Genomic DNA, 15,887 nt, shown 5'->3' on the forward strand with positions numbered 1-15,887 from the left:
ATGAAAAACATAAATGTTTTGAGCAATCGTTACCAAGCTCTGGTTACTTATGTGTTCTCTTCATCTCCAGGGATCCAGTCCATACCAGAATTTTGAGGATGAGAAAGCACGAGAGGAAGTGCTCGTTCAATCAAAACGGATTAGGGCCGTTAAAGACATGAGGACGGACCAATCGGGACCGCATTTCACCTCTAATTAACAACCTGGAAGTAGTTGAAGCCTCCATTCTTCTTCCATTCTGTTCACTTGCTTCCTGTTCCTGTGACTTTCTCCAATGGATAGCGTGGCGACAATTTACCAGGCCCAACGGCCAAAACAGAACGCCAGCGGGGGGGTTTCGCCCGCCATCGGCTCGCTCCTGGGCTGGCTCGCCCTGCTGTCCGTCGTGCGGTTGCCGGCGGCGATGGCCGACTGTTGGCTCATCGAGGGTGAAAAGGGCTTTGTGTGGTTGGCTATTTGTAGCATGAACCAGCCACCCTACGAGGCCATCCCAGCTCACATCAACAGGTAATAGCGGTTCAGGCTCCGCTTTGATTGACGGGTCTTTGACCGACATTTGTCTACCGCCTTTGTGTACCGACTGCAGCACCATAGTGGATCTGAGGCTGAACGAGAACAAGATCCGCTCGGTACACTACTCTTCGCTCAGCCGCTTTGGCAACCTCACTTACCTGAACCTCACCAAGAACGACATCAGCTACGTGGAAGACGGAGCCTTCTCGGCGCAGTTCAACCTGCAGGTAAAGCAGCATCGGCACATGGTAAAAGTGACAGGTTGAGCGATCACATTGACACGCGGTTAAAGTGACAAGGCGAGTGGCAGCATTGACACATGGTAAAAGGAATGCTGCAAATGACGGCATTGACACTCGGTCAGATTGATCAATTAACTGATGGCGTTTACACCTCATAATAGTGACAGGTTAATGTTAAAAGTCCTGAGGCAAATTACGGCACCAACAGGCGGTTAAACTAAAGCGATAAGTGACGCGTTGACACATTCTTAAAGTGATTCGGTAAGTGACAACATCGTAAGTAAAAACATTGACACATGGTAGAAGTGATGAGGTCAATGAAGGCATTAAACATGTGCTACAATTACAAATGAAGGTAAAAGTGACCAGGTAAGCGACGGCACTTACAGATGCCAGCCGGTGACATGCAAACTGGAGAGGATGCATGGACTTGAGTTTGGATCATCATGTAGAAACATCAAGAGTGTGCTGAGCCAGCACCTCTCTCCACAGTATTTTGCTGGAGATGACCTGTAATCCCACTTGTTTTTGCCCCCCGCCCCACCCCACCCTACTCCCTCCTCCATCCCACCATCCCTGCTACCTCCACCAAGGTTCTCCAGATGGGCTTCAACAAGATGAGGAACCTGACGGAGGGAATGCTGCGAGGCCTGGGCAAGCTGCAGTACCTTTACCTGCAGGCCAACCTCATTGAGACCGTCACGCCCAACACCTTCTGGGAGTGCCCCAACATCGAGAACATTGACCTATCCATGAACAGGTACCTTTGAAACGGGAGAATGGCGCCCCACCACTGGTTGGTGATCGGTCCAATGGGGTATCCCGATGCTTACCCGTGACCCTGAACAGGATAGACCAGGGGTGGGTAAAATGTTGTTCCGTTCTGACCCAAAAAGCATTTATATAATCCTGCAATATTTGTTGCATAATTTAAGATGTTTCCGCCCCCCAAAAATATTCATTAAAATCTATTCATCGGCGGCACGGTGGACGACTGGTTAGAGCGTCCGCCTCACAGTTCTGAGGACCGGGGTTCAATCCCCGGCCCCGCCTGTGTGAAGTTTGCATGTTCTCCCTGTGCCTACGTGGGTTTTCTCCGGGCGCTCCGGTTTTAACAACTAATTGACAACTCTAAATGGCCCGTAGGTATGAATGTGAGTGCGAATGGTTGTTTGTTTGTATGTGGGGGGTTGGGTCCTGTGCAACTGAGGACGATGGGGAGTGTGAGAGAGCGAGCTTGCCTTTGAAGGTGAGCACAGCGAGTAAACAACTGAAACAAATATCAATGATGTCATCGATTAATCGACGTCGACTCGACAATCATAACTGACTACAAAAAATCTGAAGTTCAACCCTAGATAGCTAGCTAACTAGCTAGCTAGCTAGCTAGCTAGCTAGCTAGATAGATAGATAGATAGATAGATAGATAGATAGATAGATAGATAGACAGACAGACAGACGGTAGTGAATTTTTCCTTGCCCACAATGAACTAAGTGTAAGTGCTGGAGATGCGTCCATTCTTAGCGGAAGAATAAATAGACAGAGGAAATGGGCGATGGATTTTGTTTAAGGAAAAGCAAACGCAATACACTCAAGAGTTTATTAACTTTGTTTAAATAAACCAGGTGTCAACAAGTAATAATAAAAGAATATATACTATATATTCTTGTGTCTTCCTCAGGATCCAGGTGTTGGATGGTAGTTTGTTCTCAGGGCTCGCCAAGCTGACCACATGCGAGCTGTACACCAACCCTTTCAACTGCTCCTGTGAGCTTCTGCCATTCCTGCGCTGGCTCGCCGCCTTCCCCAACCGAACCAGCGAACGTATGGTGTGCGACTCCCCTCACGGCTTCTCCGGCTACAACCTGTTGAGCCCCAACCCCCGTGCGCCAGCCCAACGCAATGCGCTGCACGTGCTTGGCCTCGTGTGCACCGAGGACGGCAGCAACTCCACTGCCTTCTACATCAACGGCCTGCTAGATGCCACCACGCTATCGCCAGACTTCTCCCCATGCGGATTGGATGACTGCGCATCTGGAACGCCACCCGATGAGGTCATATACCACACAATCTTCACTGAGATCAATCCCATCATGACGCTGAAGCAGGTGCTGCACTCCAGCGCCGTTATCACGGTAGAGATTCCACACCCGTACCGGAAGATGTACATTCTGATGCTGTATAACAACAGCTTCTTCACCGACATCCAGAACCTTAAGTACCAGAGGCAGGACATCGAGCTGACTAACCTGAAAGCTAACACGGACTATACGTACTGTGTGGCCTCCATACGCAACTCCCTGCGTTTCAACCACACCTGTTTGACCATCTCCACGGGTCGTGGGGCCAGACCGGAAAGGATCGCCAATCAGTCGTCGGCCACCCACTACATCATGACCATCCTTGGCTGCCTGTTTGGAATGCTGCTCTTCCTGGGCCTGGTGGTCCACTGCCTGAGACGGAAGAGGATCACGGAGGAGAAGGAGCGCAAAATGAGCCGAATCCAGAGGACCCTAATAGAGCTTAAGTATGGCGACGAAGGGGATATCGAGGGCGGTAGTGGTCCTGCTTCTCAGAAGCTTCCCCCCGGCGGGGACAGTCTGTCCCGGATGCCCTACCTGTCTCAGGGCACCGACATAGATCCTTACCAGCTACAGGAGGTGGTAGAGACGCAGGCGCACAAGCCCGCCAAGCTCAACTATATGGAGGTGCGTGGGTCTGGTGTGGACAGGGAGCAGGAGATGTCACCCCAGGCCAACCCCCAGGGTTCCGTGGCCGAGATCTCCACCATCGCCAAGGAAGTGGACAAGGTCAACCAGATCATCAACAACTGCATTGATGCCCTCAAATCAGAGTCTACCTCCTTCCAGCAGGGCATCAAGTCCCCTTCCTCAGCTGGTGGGGGATCCGTGTCTACCGCTGAGCCACAGCTGGTGCTCCTGTCCGAGCAAGGAGGAGACCGAGGTGGCGAGTTCCTCTCCCCGGTCTACAAGGGGGGCCGAGGGTACCACCATTCCCTGCAGCGGCATCATAGCATGGAAGCCCCAGTGACGTCCAAGAGGCCCAGCACCTCCTCGTCCCCCGGCTCAGCCCGTAGTCCCCGTTCGTTCCACTCAGAAGGGGCCTACCACTCCTCAGAGACTCGATACATTGAGAGGAGCTCACCCAGTGACCGGACTGGCGAGGAGCCGGTCCGTACGGTAAACCCGGCTGCCGCCATTCTGCGAGCTGAGGCCCAGAGAATCCGGCAGTACCACGAGCACCGCCATTCGTACCCTGGCTCCCAGGAACTGCAGCACCACCCACAGATTATGCAGGAGCTCCACTACCACCCCGGTGGGCGTAAGCCCTCCGTCCTGGACCCACTTACCCTCGGCCGGCAGGCCAAACAGAGGGAGCTGGCCTACTCCCAGCTGGCCCCCCACTATGCTCTATCCCCCCAGTACCACAACCTCAGCTACTGCTCCAGCCCGGAGGAGGAAGAGGAGGAGGAAGAGGAGGAAGGGCTCCTGTGCACCCCCACCTTGGGCCTGTGGGAGCGCTTCAAGCTGCACCGGAAGAGGCACCGGCAGGCGTCCATGGAGGACGAAGGCTATGTGGCAGCTGGGCATGCGCTGCGCCGCAAGGTCCAGTTCGCCAAGGATGAAGATCTGCACGACATTTTGGACTATTGGAAGGGGGTGTCAGCCCAGCAGAAGGCCTGAGGAACAGCAACAACAACAATGTGGAAGACCTGTAAATACCAAACACAAAAAAAACCCATAACCTGGAGCTGAAAAATCAAAAACACATAGGAGCAAGTGTTATACTTAACACATAAATCGTAATTTAGAGATTGATTTTTTTCTAATCTAATGGAACTCATAGCTCAAACTTATGTAGCTGTTTCTACATTTTCATCAGGGAGGGAGAAAAGGTCGGCACCCCGTCTGGAAATCTCTGCTTTTTAGGATGGTTTGTCTTCTTTTTTTGGAAACCAAAAAGAGACAGGAAGTGACTGAGGTTTTGAGGGACATTTTAAGAGATCTGAGACAATTGGAATTTTCTTCAGGACGGGTCACCAGGCAATGCTCGTGCCACCTTTCCCCTGCTCAGTCCCCACATGCGACTCACTATTGATGCGTTTCCACTGGAAAAAAAACGGTTACTATTTCTAGTACCTGGCTACTCCACGGAAGCCACCTCTGATCTCAAGCAGATTCGTCATCACCCCATACAGTTGCCACAGCTGTATTAAACTCCACAGTGTCCAGCTTGCTGCAGCGGCCTTCGCTTTTCTCTTGGATAAAATTAGTCTTTATTTTTCTGGTACCCTGTTTCCACGTAAGCCAAGCTGGTGGCTTTTTGGTTTGGCAGATTCACCATAAACGTGTCCACGACTAACGTTAGCGTAGCCTGTTTCCATAGGCCTGCAGTATTTTACTCCACGGTTTCCTTTTGCTGCAGCACCCCTGAAGCCCCTCTTAGATGAAATGAGTCATCATTTCTATGACCGCAGGTTCCACGTTAATAAAGTAGCCGGTCGCTCTTTGTTTGAGCAAATTCATCCAAACTAGAAATGAGTAACACACTAAGAGTATGAAACTCCACAGTCCCCAGTGTGTTGCATTAGCCCTTTTTCTCGCAACCTTGAATAAAATAAATCTCCTATATTGAGGACCCTTGCTCTCATTAACGTAACCTGTTGCCACAGTATTAAGCTCTACAGTAGCCCATTTACCTCTTGCCCTTAGTCTCCTCTTGGATAAAGACTACTCAGCACTAGTTGCAGTAGAAAAAGAACCACCTCAAGCACATGCCAACATTAGCGTAGCCTGATATCATGCCTGCAGTATTGAACTCCGCAATCGTCAATTCTCCACAGTCTCCTCTTGGATAAAATGTTTCTCCTTACTGTGGCCAAATAGGGGTGACCCTCGTTCTGGAGACTACGGAACACTCTTTTCAGTGGAAACGCAACCACCTCAAACCTGCGGTGCTGGTAATACGCAGCAGGAAAGGGGCAACATCTACAAGTGTGACAGCGAGCCAAACTCTCCTTGTGGCTTCTCCTCGCTAAACGGTTTTATATACACAATTTACAGATTTTAAAAAATGACAATATATTATTATTATCATCGTTATTAACAATATGGATTATCCTTCTTATCTTCTTACAGTTCCCTATGATCTTCCTCGTTTATGTAAATGTGGCATGGGACACAAGCGCTCACCCTTTCTACCGGGAGGACGACAACAAGGGTCAGTGAGGCTGTGAAACAAGGTTCCAGAACGTACTATATATTTGCAACTGAGGTTCAGACTTTTCCTCCAACCCAGAGTTAGTTACTTAGCTCAAGTATTTTTTTTATTTCTAAAAACAAACAAACAAAAAAAAAATCAAATGAATGTCTTGAATTCCCGCAAAAAAAAGACCAAAAAAAAAAACGTGGGAAAAACTGCACTGTTAAAAAAAAATCGAAAACTTTTAAGGGGCAAAAAAGAGCTTATAGAACTCTTTGGGAGGAAAATGCCGTAGCTTCACTGTGTCTCATCGCAACAGCGTCGTCCAGTTTGGAACTGGGTTTCTTTTTTTGTCTTTTCTTTTTCTTGATCTCTTTTTTGACTGTGGTGCCATTGTGCCAAACGTGGCAAATCACAACAATTTTACACACACACGCTTCCTTCCTCCTTCTTCTCTTCTTTATACCAACATCGACGATTTGCCAACCGACAGATTTGCACAAGAAGGCGTCACCTTTTCAAGCCGCCCACCATTTTCAAGACCAAAGTACTGTGCCAAACAAATTGACAAACCCTCGCAGACCCCCACACACACAAACACACAGTGAACAAACTTTACATACTCAGCCGCAAACGCAGGTGAATGTATTCTTTGCAAACAGCTGAATTGAACAAGTTTTTCGATAATAAAAGGGCCCGAATCGTCCTCTTCGACTCACTCTATTGAGCATTTATGATCATCAGTTTAAACTTTTTTAAGAAAAATATATATTTTTTTCTCTTTCCTGGCGGGAGAAATGGTGTTGTAGGAATGTAAAAGTTGTGTTAAAAGTGATATGTCAAGGGGGGGGGGGGGGGGGGAAAGTTTGGTCCAAAAACTGCTAAAATATCAAATGTGCATGTTCTCATGAGAATTTGGTTGTATGCGCTACGTACGGAAACACAAAGCAAATGAGGAATGAATTTCACACATTGAAAAAAAGCTGATAAAACAATCAACAAACAAACAATCTTCATATAATTCAACGTATCTCACCTTCTAGTGTTGGTGTAAGGTTTGGTGTCATTGTTCTTGTTCATTTGGGGGTTCTGGCTACAGTTATGAATGGCTTTAAGGTTTTCGTTGGGTTTGGGCTTGGTTGGGTTGGGTAATGCTGGCGTTGAGGTTCTTGTTAGGGGGAGACTTTAGAACCGGATTTTCTTACAGTTTTTGTCTTCTTTCAACACAGTTGACATTAGGTGTTCCACAAGTAGTGTACTTCAAAGTATTGTATTTTCTAATCATTCAAAAAAGATCGTTTCAATGAGATCCGAAATGCTATGAAATGACTCCGAGTATCGTTTTTCAATCTACCGTTTGTGCGTTCCGCTTGACTAATCGTACCACGTGCAACTCAATTCTCATGAGAACGCAAAAAAGAAAGGTTTTATGTCAAAAGGAAAGAAATTGTGTATTTTTCTGCATCACAAAGTGCAGTCGAAGGCAGTGACAGCCGGATTGTGGCTTCTACTCAACAGCAGCCTTAAAAAATAATCACTTTTCTTGTTTCTCTTGCTTTCCAAACTGAAAACTTGCTTTCTTCCTCTCGTTTACTGACTGCCGTTTTATAACCGGAGAGATAATATTGTCAATGTAGCTATGTTGTATTACCATATGCTTTTTGGTTGGACTCGTTTTCTCCGAGGTAATAAGTGACTCTGTACTTTTGGAGAATGGGAACGCCTTGAAAGTGGGATGCAGCAGTTCTCGTTTTGATGTTAGGCATACATACTGTACGCCAGGAATTCCTTGGCGAAGAGATGGAAATTAGTCATGCTTTTGTTCTTTCTTTTTTTCTTTCTTTCTTTCTTACTTTCTTTCTTGTCAAACGATTAAAAGAGCACAATAAAAATATGAATTTATTTCACTCGTTTGTTTTCCTGGAGAAACCAAATCTTTTGTTGCTAAGCAGAATTTTGTTTGGTGCACCACCGTTTGTACCCACCCCCCTGAGCTCAAGGTTAAAGTTCATGCTAGGATTATGGTTTCTGTTACATTGGTATTAGGGTCTTAGCTTTAGGGTCGGTGTGAAGGTTTTTGATCTTCGGCTTTGTGTTTAGGTTCTTGTTTGGGTCAGGCGTGTGGGTTTGGGTTAGAGCTGGTGTACAGGTTCTTGTCGGTTAGGATTGGGATTCTTTGCTCTTTGTTCCTAGGCAGAATTTATGTCAGGCGCAATCTTCGTCTTGACTTTAAATTTAACTCACGGTGTTTTGTTGCCATGGCGACAGCACAGGATGAGGCCTTCACCGGGAGAAAGAGAAACTGTCACTTAATCTTTCACGGGCTCCAACCAAGCATCCGTAATGCCAACAAAATAACACACGTCACACACTGCCCGTGTAAAATAGTGGAAATCTTTCTGGAGCACTTTAAATGTGCAACGCACCTGATCTGAACTCAGTCTTAGATTATGATAGTGGGTGGGCGGCTGTGAACATGTCTCACCACCAGGTTCCAAGTTTTTGATAGAATGGGTTATGGTTATGAGGGCTAGATGGGTTGGGTCATTCGGAATGTGTGACGCGGGGAAGTTGAGTCACTTGAAATGTCTGTCGCCAAACCTGATGCTCCGTTTTGTTTGCAATTCTCTCATCAATAGGGATTGGCAATTCCACTCGGTTTTGAATGATTCCACCGCACGCGGCTGTGTCAAGAAATCCTTTTCAAAGATTTGAATTTTATTATTACTCATTCCAGGAAACATCCAAAGTCATGCTGACGTATGAGTTCATACTAGGGTTAGAGGTTAGGTTTAAGGACATGTTGTTGTTATAAGGGTTGGTTGGGGCGAGGCTTCTCTTTACGGTTCAAGTGGTTGCGGTTCTTGTTATGGCTGGAATTAGGTAAGGGCTGGGTTCCTTTGAGGGTTCTTCGGGTTAGGATTCTTCTTTGACTTGGGGTTTGGAATTTTCCCGGACTTGGTGTTAAGGTTCTTTTTATGGTTGGGGTTAGGGTTGTTGGTATTCAGAGATTATTTGAGAGTTGGTGACGGAATTCTAAGGAGTTGGAGTTTGGATTGTTGTTAGAGTTAGGTTAGGTTAAAACGTAGAACCCAAGGAGGGTACTAAAAGTGACCTGGGCAGGAGACGGTAAGTATAATCTAATATCTAAAAGAATTCATATAGATATTTTTTTTAAAAGTCTCTTTCTTAAAAAAGAATTGGGGAGCTGTATGAAAGAATTCGTTTTTAATTTCAACACAATTCCATATTTTTTTAAAAACGATATATTAAATATATGGATCCATCTGTTGCGGCACAGTGATTGACTGGTTAGAGCGCCTGCCTCACAGTTCTGAGGACCCGGGTTCAATCCCCGGCCCCGCCTGCGTGGAGTTTGCATCTTCTCCCCGTGCCTGCGTGGCTTTTCTCCGGGCGCTCCGGTTTCCTCCCACATCCCCGAAACATGCATGCTAGGTTCATTGAAGACTCTAAATTGCCCGTAGGTGTGAATGTGAGTGCGGATGGTTGTTTGTTTATGTGTGCCCTGCGATTGGCTGGCAACCAGTTGAGGGTGTACCCCGCCTCCCGCCCGATGACAGCTGGAATAGGCTCCGGCACGCCCGCGACCCGAGTGAGGCGAAAACATTGAAAAGTCAGATGTTAATTATATGGTGCCTTTGTATCGTCAAAGGACTAAGCAGTGTGTGTTCTCACCACCAAAAAAAGCAAAGACAAATAGTATTGTTTTTTTATCTGTTGTTGTAAGAACCCAAATAGGAACACCAATCCCATTTCTAACCCAAAGTACCTCAATTAAACCTTAATACTTATCCCAACTCTAACATAATACCAAAAAGAACCTTAAGAGCTCTAACGCCAACCATATCAAGAACCGTAACGCCAGGCCTGCCAAACCCTAAAAGGAAGCCCAAGCCTAAAATCAAGAGGAACACCAACCCCAAGAACTGTGAACCTCACAACCACCATAACATGGAGCCGCATCATCATCTTCTTCCTCGTCCTCATTTCGTAATACAATCCGAGGCTTTGAAATGTTACGCTAATTTTTTGGCAAGCACATAATAGCGACTTAGTCACTAGTAAATTGCTGTAAAGTGGAATGGACAACTTGTACAAATTTAAAGTGCTTTTTGAAAGACGCTTCAGAATAACGAACTTGGAATAAATGCTGCTCAAGATAACATAGCTTCCCCTACAGGTGGGTGGTGTCATTACAGGGACCACATCACATGACATCAAATGTAACTTCTTTTATTTTATCCATCCATATTCCTCCGCTTATCCGATGTCGGGTCGCGGGGGCAGCAGCCTCAGCAGGGAAGCCCACACTTCCCTCTCCCCAACCACTTCCTCCAGCTCTTCCGAGGAGCTCTCGCGGCGTGCCCGGAACACCTCACCGGGGAGGCGTCCGGGAGGCATCCGAATCAGATGCCCGAGCCACCTCGTCTGACTCCTCTCAATGCGGCTCTACTCTGAGCTCCTCCCGGATGACTTCTTCAGTTTGACGGCATCCCTCACCGCTGATGTCCACCGGCGGGTTCGGGGACTGCCGCCACAACAGGCACCGACTACCTTACGGCCAACAGCTCCGGTCGGCCACCTCAGCAACGGAGGCGCCGAACGTGGTCCACTCTTTCATTTTAGGAGGGAGAAAAATCTGTTAGGTTTGCTCTTCCACATCAAACTCACCTAAGCAGGATTTCATGTCACTTAGTCTTGATTGGTCAGTTGACATCACATGCAATATCAGTGATTGGTTGGTTCCATCACCTACTCTTCATTGGTCGGTCACATGTCAGTCATTACACATACAGGCGTCGGGTCGTAACTAGTTAGGTGTAATTAGATGATGTAATTTTGTTTTCGAAATGTATATACGTGTAATCCATTACATTACTGGGAGAAAATGTGGAATTAAATGAGTTTCTTTTGGTAATTCCCGTGATTACATTTTAGTAATGCGCTGTTGCTGCTGTTGTTTTTTTTTTTTGTCATATCAGTTCCTCCTTCTAAAGCCTACGCGTGTGATTAGCTCTCTCTGCTTGTGTGCCATTCTGCTGAAGTGTCAGACCTCAAAGTGCCACCATGCGCTGCAATCTATTAGTTTGGCTAAGATTTTGAAAAGGTTCCACTCATCGTTACACTTCTGAATACGCGAAACCCCCAACTCCAATGACGTGAGGACATTGTGTAAAATGCAAATAATAACACAATACAATGACTTGAAAAATCCTTTTCAACCAATGTTTAATTGAATACACTACAAAGACAGATATTTAATGTTCAAACCGATGAAGAACATTTCTCTCATTTTGAATTTGATGCCAACAACACGTTCCAAAAAAGCTGGGACAGGGAGGCAGCAAAAGACGGATTTTTGAGCATTCCTCAACTTTCTAGTTGAGGAATGCTCAAAAACAAAACACCTGCTTTCACAGGTGAACAGCTTAATTGAAAACCGGAGAGTAAAACGAGCATCCCAGAAAGGCTCAGTTGTTCACAAGCAAGGATGGGGCGAGGTTCATCAATTTGCATGAACAAATAGTCCGACCGTTCAAGAAAAATGTTTTGCAACCTAAAAATGCAAGGAATTTAGGGATGTCATCATCTACGGTCCATAATATTAAATGATTCAGGAAATCTTGAGAAAGGTAAGCAGAAAGGCCGAAAACCAGCATTGAATGCCCGTGACCTTCGATCCCTCAGGCAGTACTGCATTAAAAACCAGCATTATTGTGTCAAGGATATTGTCACGTGGGCTTAAGAACACTTCAGAAAACCATTGTCAGTTAACATGGTTCGTTGCTACATCTACAAATGCAAGTTAAAACTCAACCATGCAAAGTGAAAGCCATATATTAACAACACCCAGAAGAGGGCTCAGGAACACTTCAGAAAACCAATGTCAGTAAATACAGTTCGGCGCTACAGCCGCAAGTGCAACTTGAAACTCTACTATGAAAAGCAAAAGCCATTATCAACACCAGAAACGCAGGCGGCTTCTCTGGGCCCGAGCTCGTCTGAGATGGACTGACACAAAGTGGAAAAGTGTGCTGTTGTCTGATGAGTCCACCGTTCAAATTGTTTTTGGAAATCACGGACACCGTGTCCTCCGAGCCAAAGATGAAAAGGACCACCCGGATTGTTACCAGTGCAAAGTTCAAAAGCCAGCATCTTGCACATCTGGAAAGGCACCGTAAATTCGGAAAGGTACATCCGGGTTTTTAGAGCAACATATTGTGCCATCCAAGCAACATCTTATTTCAGCAAGACGTTTGTTCTAAATCACGAAGAGTAATCAAATGTAATTAGATATATTACTTTGAGAAACTCATTGAAAGAGTTACACTACTATTACATGTGCAACAGGGTAACTTGTAATTGTAAACAATTAGATTTCCTCCCAGCACTGTACACGTACAACTAATGATGGCTCGGTTTTGTCACTTTCTCTTGATTGGTTATCTTACATATCAATCATTACATACAGCACCTGGGATTGGTTGGTTCCATCAATTCCTCTTTATTGGCGAATTATGTCTTTCACAAAAAAAAGAAACCAAAAGTTGAGCTCCAACACGACAGCCGCTGTGTGCGTCTCTGCTGGGAGTTTATCTGGCGAGGAAGAGGAGGGAGAGACGCTCACATCAACAGAAGGTAAAGAAAGGAAGGAGAAGAAGTGACAGGTCGTCCCGTGGGCGTTCTATGCGGAGGAGGAAGAAGATGAAAAAACGCATTAAACGTGGATCTGAATTGCATTTCAAGATTTTCTGGGTAGGGATGATGATGTCGTTTGAAGAGGACCTTTCAAAATTGTTTGCATGCACTCGCTAAGCTCAGCAACTTTCTGGCAGCTCACGAATATTGATGAGCCATCGGTGAGCACGCGCTAATCGTTGCGGAGTGAGTTGAGGAGATGATAAAATGAAGATAAGGAGGGCACACCTCAATCAAAACCGACATTACATCAAGTACCGCGCAAAAGGCCTTCACATTTGGAGGACAGGATATAGTTTAATGTCACTGTCGAGCGGAAACCTTGTATGTCCAAATATGGTCAGTTTCATATTTTTTTCCCCCCCCACAAATCCATACTATTGGTCTGATTCCACGTCATCTGTTTTTTTTCAATTTCAAGTATTGAAAATAGCTTGAGACCATATCTATGAACTCTGGACACTTGATCTGTCTGAGAAGTGTTGTGAAGCATGAAAGACTTTTTGTCAGCTCAGCGTGGCAGCAGCGACGTGTCCATACAATTTTAATCAATGACAGTGACAATATTAAAACAATATAAGGAGTATACAGTAGCATTTACTGAACGTGAGCACTATCACTGGCTAAAGTTTGGCGATGAAATGCTATGAACATTTCAAATCATCGTTGCCGTTACCAAAATGATCAACGGGCACATGCAGATGTACAAAAACATCTGATGAAAAATACAAAAACATTTGGAAAAAGTACCCCTCTTGGAGCCGTCAGCTTGTCGTGGTAGAGGGGCTTGTGTGTTCTGATGAGCCTTGCAGGTAAATTGTCTGGGGCCAGTAAGGTCAACCATGGCAAACAGGCCCTCGGTGAGGGATTAGACAAAGCACGCTCAAAGACCCCCTACGATGAGTACAAATATTGGACATTGTTTTCCCTCGCCTGGATGCGGGTCACCAGGGCCCCCCTCTGGAGCCAGACCTGGAGATGGGCACGATGCCTGGCCAAAAAGACAACATGGGCTCACCACCTGTGGGAGGGGCCAAAGGGGGAGGGCGCAGTGTGAGCGGGGCGGCGGCCGAAGTCGGGAATGTTGGCGGTCCGATCCCCGGCTACAGAAACTGGCTCAAGGGATGTGGAACGTCACCTGAGCTGGTGTGCGAGGTTGAGAAATTCCAAGTGGATGATCGACTTTGTGGTCGTGTCATCGGACTTGGGGCCGCATGTCTTGGACACGCCTGGTGAAGAGAGGGGCGCAGCGCTCAACCGATCACCGCCTGGTGGTGTGTCGGCTCCTACGGTGAGGAAGGATGCCGGGCCGACCTGGCAGACCCAAATGTATTGTCACGGTCTGCTGGGAATGTCTGGAAGAGTCCCCTGTCAGAAGGAGTTTCAACTCCCACCTTTGGCAGAACTCTGAGGTGGGCTGTCCTATGTACATGTTTGAGGTCACCGAGGTGGTTAAAAAGCTCCTTGATGGCACGACTCCCGGACTGGATGAGATGCGCCCGGAGTTCCTAAAGGCTCCGTATGGTGTGGCTGACATGCCTCTGCAACATCGCGTGGACATCGGGGGCAGTGCCTCTGGATTGGCACACCGGGGTGGTGGTCCCCCTTCTTAAAAAGGTGGAACCAGTGGGCGTGATCCAACTACAAGGGGTATCACACTCCTCAGCCTTCCCGGAAAGGTCTATTCAGGGGTTCTGGAGAGGAAGGTCCATCTGGAAGTTGATTCTCAGATTCAGGAGGACCAGGGTGGTTTTCATCCCGGCTGTGGAACAGTGGACCAGCTCGACGCCCTCAGAAGTGTCCTCGAGGGATTTAGCCCAACCAGTCTACATGTGTTTTGGAGGGTGCTCTGGGAATTTGGGGTACCGGACCCCTTAATAAGGGCTGTTCGGTTGATTGTTGAGGGGCTGATACGGTTCTGATGGCTTCACACTCTCTCATCTTTCCTAATCTTTGTCTATTGGGTGATTTACAAGGTATAGATCTCCCAAATAAACATGCTCAACCAATATTAACTTTAGCAATTGGGGGGAAAAAAAGTATTGTTAAACTGGAAAGATAAACAGGCTATTAACATTAACCAATAGCAAAATCTTGTCATAAAGTAAACCACACTAAAAAATATCTCTACTAAATATCCACTTTCATGCACCACACACGATCACAGTACAGGGATAATGGCTGCCTGTCGGGGACCTGGTAACCATAGTAATGGTTGGTGGTGGGTATTCACATTTCTCTTTCTCTCTCGCTTTATTGTTCCATGTTGTGACTACTAGTTCTTTTACGACCATTTTGGACAAGCGGCAGGGTACTCCCTGAGCTGGTTGCCAGCCAATCACAGGGCACATAGAAACAAACAACCATTCGCACTCACACACCTGTGGGCAATTTAGAGCAGTGATTCCCAACCTTTATTGAGCCAAGGCACATATCTTACATTTGGCACACCAACAAACAAACATTTCACAGAAAGTGGATACAAAAGTCAATTATACAAGTCAAGCCAAGAGAAATGTGAATACCCACCACCAACCGTTACTATGGTTACCAGGTCCCCGACAGGCAACCATTATCCCTATAGTGTGATCGTGTGCGGTGGGGTGTTGTGCATGAAAGTGGAGAGCCCACTGAGATAGGAGTCTTACATTTTCAAGTTTATTTATTCTCACTTACAACGCTAGGAAGCATTAACAATCACAAATAAAACAAGAAAAACTGAAACTGAAAAGCGTCAAAAAAAAAAAAAAAAAGCTGCAGGCAGGCGTTAGGCGACAGTGGTTTGGCGTCCGAAGAGATCGATGGTGAGAGCCGAGGTGAATACGGGGATGCTGTTCTGGTGGTGGAGGTGCAGGTTCACCAGCTCTCCCAGCGTCTTGGAGAATGCCGTTTCCATCAGCTCCATGCTTCCTGAGGGACCCTGCCACACACATATATACATAGTTTTTGGGTTTTTTTTTTTTCTTCCTTTCGGATATCAGTCGGAAAGACATTATGAGACGTTGGCGGCACGGTGGCCGACTGGTTAGCACATCTGCCTCACAGTTCAGAGGACCGGGGTTCAAAACCGGCCTCGCCTGTGTGGAGTTTGCATTTTCGTCCCGTGCCTGCGTAGGTTTTCTCCAGGTACTTCAGTTTCCTCCCACATCCCAAAAACATGCATGGTAGGTTCATTGGCGACTAAATTG

The 15,887-nt window shown here is 46.6% G+C and overlaps 2 protein-coding genes across 4 annotated transcripts in view; one reads left to right on the plus strand and one right to left on the minus strand.

Moving 5' to 3' along the window:
- The window catches only part of LOC133476634 (protein ELFN1-like), a 71,406-nt gene extending 63,520 nt beyond the window's left edge, over positions 1-7,886 (plus strand). For both annotated transcript variants that reach the window (XM_061770278.1, XM_061770279.1), the window contains exons 2-5: positions 71-507; positions 587-740; positions 1,349-1,515; positions 2,438-7,886. In XM_061770278.1, coding sequence (XP_061626262.1) covers positions 275-507; positions 587-740; positions 1,349-1,515; positions 2,438-4,460 — 2,577 coding nt within the window. In that variant the 5' untranslated portion in view covers positions 71-274 and the 3' untranslated portion in view covers positions 4,461-7,886. The remainder of the gene's footprint in view (positions 1-70; positions 508-586; positions 741-1,348; positions 1,516-2,437) is intronic.
- A 7,457-nt stretch (positions 7,887-15,343) lies between these two features.
- Positions 15,344-15,887, minus strand: part of mad1l1 (mitotic arrest deficient 1 like 1) — a 62,074-nt gene continuing 61,530 nt past the window's right edge. For both annotated transcript variants that reach the window (XM_061770281.1, XM_061770280.1), the window contains one exon: positions 15,344-15,619. In XM_061770281.1, coding sequence (XP_061626265.1) covers positions 15,467-15,619 — 153 coding nt within the window. In that variant the 3' untranslated portion in view covers positions 15,344-15,466. The remainder of the gene's footprint in view (positions 15,620-15,887) is intronic.

Source organism: Phyllopteryx taeniolatus, chromosome 4 (assembly GCF_024500385.1).
Source record: "Phyllopteryx taeniolatus isolate TA_2022b chromosome 4, UOR_Ptae_1.2, whole genome shotgun sequence".
In the NCBI taxonomy this organism is placed as follows: domain Eukaryota; kingdom Metazoa; phylum Chordata; class Actinopteri; order Syngnathiformes; family Syngnathidae; genus Phyllopteryx; species Phyllopteryx taeniolatus.